General features: G+C 41.4%; 1 protein-coding gene and 1 long non-coding RNA gene across 3 annotated transcripts in view; one reads left to right on the top strand and one right to left on the bottom strand.

Annotated features, from left to right (window-relative positions):
• The window catches only part of ctbp2a (C-terminal binding protein 2a), an 80,942-nt gene that overhangs the window by 53,413 nt on the left and 21,414 nt on the right, over window positions 1-6,115 (bottom strand). For both annotated transcript variants that reach the window (XM_007545362.2, XM_007545366.2), the window contains exon 2: window positions 1,491-1,625. In XM_007545362.2, the coding sequence (XP_007545424.1) occupies window positions 1,491-1,548 (58 nt within the window). In that variant the 5' untranslated portion in view covers window positions 1,549-1,625. The remainder of the gene's footprint in view (window positions 1-1,490; window positions 1,626-6,115) is intronic.
• Window positions 3,801-6,115, top strand: part of LOC107835544 (uncharacterized) — a 13,151-nt gene continuing 10,836 nt past the window's right edge. Inside the window, exon 1 of the long non-coding RNA XR_001661323.1 lies at window positions 3,801-4,004. This is a non-coding gene — a long non-coding RNA (uncharacterized LOC107835544). The remainder of the gene's footprint in view (window positions 4,005-6,115) is intronic.

Here is a 6,115-nt window from a genome sequence, read left to right as displayed (position 1 = left end):
ATCACCGATCATGCACTTTTTCACGAAAATCGGCCCGATTATGATCGGTGACCGATCGATCGGCACACCTCTAATAAAAAGTATTCAGATTATATAGACTGATACAAAATAGTAAAAATAAAATAAAAAAAAAACACAAAAAAACAAGAACATGGTACAGTAAAAGGGTATTAATTGGTACATTCAAGGAGTTGAAATTGGAGTAGGATTGGAAAAAGTGCAAATTGGCTCAGGGATGTTTCAACTTATATGCACATTAAAATCGTGTCCATTCAATCAGGGGGTTTGTGTTGGTGCCTAAGGGAATCATGAATATTTTTACACTGTTGGAGGAAGTTGGAGTACCCAGAGAGAGTCCGAGCATACACGAGGAAAACACGCAACACCCTGCAGAAATGCCCAGCTTTGGATCTGAGTTAAGAACCAACAACGGTGTGAACAACTGTGTTACCATGCAAACATTGCATTTGCTGCAGTTTTTAAATATTTAAATCAATGCTGTTAAGGATGGCCCGGATACAGGATATTGTATTACAATTAGGCAATTTATAGGCTAGTCATAAAAGAAGATAATTCGGAAACTTTAGACCGACGCAAAATTTACATGGCTGATTTAAATGTCACACAAAGCAGAAGGCATTTTATTGATTTCATCCCATCATAATATTAGATCAAACATCTTAACACCTGAACACCTCAAAAAGAAAGAGGGCCACATTACCTGATCCTAACATGCTGTTTGATATTGTTCAGTCAGCAATCAAAAGCAATCACGCTTTTGACAAGCAAGGCAGGAGCAGTCTGGTTCTAAATTGACTGTAGTTCAATTTATATTCAAGTTTTGGAAGCAACATAAAATAATAAATGTGAAATCTCATATGGAATGAAGAATAATTTTGCGTGGCACGGAACAGCAACAAAGATCCACGATACACGACCAGCGGTTTCTGTTAACGTGTCGGGGGGGGGAGGGAATGAAAATGTCTTTCTTGGTGTTCCAATCTGTACAAAACGCATAAATATGTAAATGCACTGATGCACACAAATCAATCCCACAACCGTTCACAATCCAACTGCTGAAAGGAATGCTTCACTTCATTACAAACCCCTTTCTTCATCTCTACAGCAATCTGGTTACATCAAATTCAAGTCTCATTTGACTTTCAACCAGGCGTTCTTTACCTCCCATACACACATGCACACACACACACACACACACTCCACTGCTCTGCTAGACATCCATCCTATTATGTCTGAAGCCTTAGTCAGTCTCAGGGCTTCCTGTGAGATGTTCGGCGCACCGACAGTTTAATTCAAGCGATCGCTCTGACTTCTCACCGAGTTTGTAGCTGCGGGATGAAAAGCCCGTTGCAGACTTTTAATGACGAAGAAAAATAAGTGAATAAGTTCAAACCCATGTGCGATCAAAGTGATCAATTTGCACATTCGGATCTGAACACCTCTAACAGGGAGAGAGGAGAGCGACTCACCTTCACAGATCCTGTCCAGCCGCTGCCGTTTGACTTTGTGTTTGTCGACCAGCGCCATCCTGTCCAAGCTGTGAGTGCTTTGTCCTTTCTGGATTTCAGGTTTACGGCTTCAGTTATCTTGTTGGTGTTTGATATCTGAAATACAAGGAAGCAGGAGAAAAAAATAAAAAATTGTTTCCATTTGTGATTTTTTTTCTCTCATGAGGTAGCACATATGCCGCAATACATTACAGGAACGGTGTCATTTGATGTTTTGTAGTGCAGTTAATATAGAACTCATTTACATACGTTGCGCCCTTGGGATGGCACACTCCAAATAAACTGTGACTTAAAGCGACATACAACAGGGGGGAGAGCCATAATTCTGATTTATGCAAAGTAGAACATCACTTACATTATATGAAAAATGCATGATGCACAAATTAAAGATGTGGGAATGTGCTCGCAGTGCGAAAGCCAATTAAATCCACAGCAGAGTTAGCTAAATTGTTACACTAACTAAAAATGAGTCAAAGTGAGGAAGCCTTGAAAGTAACTGAAATCATTTAAGAGGTTCCTGAATTTCCTGAACTGTGCCACAGAGAAGCTCACCACTAGAGGGAGTCTCATCTGTAGGCGGCCCATTTATTTAGATCGGATTAAGAAATTGCCAACAGAAAATAGCACAATCAGAAAAAAAAAAACAACAACACATGAGAAATCTCGTAAATCATCATGCAAAATGACACTCCATAAAACTATAACCTAATTGGTTCCTGCTCAAGCCTGGGAGACACTGAGGATTTTCTTTTTTTTTTTCCCCCAGTTTTAGTGGGGAGAGATGAGGGAGACAAACACAGACAGAAGTTGGCACAAGAATGCACACACACACACACACACGCACACACACACACACACACACACACACACAGAGAGAGAAAGACAAAAATTGGCAAGCAGAAATGTGGGATGACACACATGCATACACAAGAAGGGCAACTAGTCACACAGAGGAATGTGGGTCAGTTAGTCAGCAGACAGGAGGAGGTTGTATCAGCAGAATAAAGACATAAAGGGGGGCTGATGGGAGGGAGAGGAAAGTACTAGAAAAGCATCATCGAACAGGACGAGTTCATTGTGACCTCCTCCTACATTACAACTGCGGCTCTGTCGGTGCTTTTTTTAAATTTTCTTTTGTAATTTTCTGACCTCCGTTTAATTCTATGTTTGTCCTAAATGCACTTCCACACATCGGAATATAGTTTTAACATGTATTGATATATGCAATCTGAATGCATCTGATCACCGCTGTTATGCTTCACTGGTATGGGTGGCAGGTCAAACACTGAGGCTGAGTGATGAATTTATGGCTTATTTTTAATATTGGCAGTACTGTTCTGTGCAAAGCAGCTAATGTATCGTCAAAAAAAACAAAACAAACAAACACAACCATGATCGCTAAGTTTGCTCATTTCTTTCTACTAACCAAGCACATTTTAGATTGATACCATGCCACAGCTTTCCTCCTCCACAGAGTACAGTTTCTCCCAAAGAGCCAAAGACCCACATGTGGGAGTCAGAAGAGAAGTAATTGAGCAAAAGAAAAAGCAGGAAACAGTTATTCAGAGGCAGGGGAGTCTCTAGACCGAAGAGGACATGGATAGGGCCTCCAAGGTCCACGTGCAATATGAACGTCAACTTTACAACTCAAATAAAGTCAGATCTCTATATTTACTTGAAAGTCTCCTGGAGAAAAAAAAAAGAACTTTGCTAAAAGCAAACCAGCGATGAAAGCTGCCCTAATAATACACCAAAACAGCTTTCCAGAACATACAAACACACTGAGTGTACAACAGGTAAATAAAATACAACACTGTAATCCGTTCTTTTAAGAATCACTACTTTACCCTCCCTGTAACCCTTGAAGTTTTGCTCTTATTTAGACTAGCAATGAGCTTAAATGTGCTTAAGTTAAAGGCTAAGTTTCCTTAAAATTTAAATGAGCGATTGTGCTACTGCATTAAATTATTAATTGAATTTAAGGCTTTTTTTTTTATTTTTTTATTTTTTTTTTTACATATCTTTGCCAATGACAGCAAACTGCAGTGCAAGAGTTGATATAAAAAAAAACTTCAGTCCGCCTTCTGTTCCCTCAGTTAGCTGGTTAGCATCATCGATGCTAATGTGCTACAGTGTTAAAATCACGTCTTAGGTGCCTACCATAGCAATGCATAGGGAGAGCAGTGACTGACTTGCGAAGTCAGTCACTGCCTCCATGCATTGCACCCAATAGAATGTCTCTTTATTATCTTTCTCTCTGAAACACACACACACAGAACAGAGGATTTCTGACTCCAAAACTCTTTTAACTCCCCCTCACAGGCACAAATATCGCCCTATTGGTCTAAAAGTCGGTCATGACATAGATACACATGCCTGCTCCCGTAAAATGTTTTCAAAATTTTGCTAGGGCTTATGGTTATTTGTCAGGGTCCTTGAGACCGACGCTGGGTGTCTCACAAGTATAGAAACTCTGTCTCCAGCATACGGTCTGACAGAGAGAGCCAGCCCAGGTGCAGATAATTAATTACCATAGCAACGGGCCCCAGAGAGAGGCAGTGAGTAGTCTCACAAACAAGCGCAGTGACAGGTCTCACAATGAATTGCGGGAAGAATTCCAGCTAAATCCTGAATATGCCCAATTTGGGTTGTCTTTGCCCTTTTATAGCAGCCTGTGGGGTTTTCCCTGACTGGGGTCGAGAATACAACTTGTCGAAGCGCGGTGACGTAAGAACAGAGGGGAATCCCAAACAGCTGACATATCCTCAACTGAGAGTCCAGTGGATATCGGAGATGATATGTGGAAATGTTTATTATTATATAAAGGTCATTATTATTATATATTATTATGTTTATTCAGTTAAAAATGTTAACTATGAAAAAACATAGTCACCTCCAAATCATAGTGCAGCAAATAGAGCGGCTGCTCCCGTCGTCTTTTATCCGCCGCCTTTTATTTTTGTTAGGTCTTTTATCTCTTAAAATGAGTCCACAAACTATCACTATTGCTTCTACATCGTCATCCGTGTTTGGTTATTCTAAATTCCCGTATGCTATGTTGGGGGTTTTACTGGATTATCCTCTGGAATCGGGATGTTCGTGAGTGGAAGCGGTTCGTGTGGTGTGAAGAATCGGCCGACAATTCTTAAATCTTGCCGTCTAAACCAGACTTAAGACTCACAAGCTCTACTCATCTCCTCTCGACTACTGCCCAAACGCTCTCTGACTTTGGTCGCTATGGTAACGTTTACATATCCCTTCAAAATAAGATACAGATGCGCCACAAAAACGAACATTTTACTTTCGTGAAAATTTTAACTCACGATAATGACTAACGGGAGCTCTGAGCTTGTTTCTCTGCAACGAGACGGTCCCATCTGGGAGTGACGAGAGACAATGACACCTGAAGTGTTGCTTATATCCACAGCCTGCTTGGTCTCTACGTGGCGAAGCAGTTTGAAGCTTCATTGCCTCATTAGCAGCCCGGTCGCTGCATGTTACGCAGAGCGGGCTTGTAATGTGGGACTCACCTACCGGTCCGGGATAAATCCATTCTCCTGTCTCTTCTCTTGGCCTTTTCCCCTTTGCAAAGAAACTTTCCAAAGACACCTGATCTGTTTCTTACTCATTTTGCTGCTTGTGGGCTCAGCGTTGGCCCTCAAGTAACCGAGAGAATCCGGTTAAAGGATTTTCAAAATAAAAGATCCTCCAGACTCAAATAATACATAAAACGGAAATATTTAATTATTTTTATTGCGCGGCCCGGTACCAATTGGTCGTACCGGTCCGTGGACCGGGAGTTGGGGACCACTGAGCTATAACACTATGGTGATGGACAAGGCAAAAGCTTCAGTTGTTGCACTTTGGTGATGAACCCTATCAGCACGTAAGTATTGCACATGTGCTCCTGGGCAAGTCCAACTGTGCAATCTATAGCTAGAACGCTGGGTCTGAAGTGACGGGCACACTTTTGCAGGCCCCGGTTAAATTTCTTCAGGAATGTTCTAGTTATCAAGTGATATTTTGTCAACTTTAAACATTTTTAACCCCAAAACACGACAGGCTACTGAATGGATGAGCCTAGCGCCCAACTACTGGGCTTGGCAAGTTTTCTAGGGGAAATCTTGAATTTATAATTTTTCAGAATTGGGGCCTGCCATGGCAATGCATCTAGGCAGGCACCTATTGTTCTACACCTCAAAATAACTGCCTCTTCCCACTACTGTTAATGCGGCTCGTACTGCTGCGTGCCCCCTTCACAGTATACGTCAAAACGTGCAGCTCATCCCGTGAGGGGACCTATTGCTTTTGTTGGCATTTCGAGTAACTGTGGCGACATAATTAACACAAAACGAGCCAAATTCAACTCAAAACAAAAGTCTGACACAAAACAGTGCCACTCAAAATAGACGTAAACTTTTGTCTGCCCCTCTGAGCTGCTCTTTAGACCTACAGACATGGTGGAACACACTGTTACTAGTCCTTTCACTTTTGTGTTTTATTTACCGTTGTCATAACAACTGAAATAATGGGCGCTGGGAGAAAAAAGAGCGACGGCGGTTCTAATTAGCTGAGGTATAAACCTA

The sequence above is a fragment of the Poecilia formosa genome, unplaced genomic scaffold (assembly GCF_000485575.1).
Source record: "Poecilia formosa unplaced genomic scaffold, Poecilia_formosa-5.1.2 Scaffold12, whole genome shotgun sequence".
NCBI lineage: Eukaryota > Metazoa > Chordata > Actinopteri > Cyprinodontiformes > Poeciliidae > Poecilia > Poecilia formosa.
Note: the sequence above shows the minus strand (reverse complement) of the source record. Positions and strands in the feature narration are given on the sequence as shown.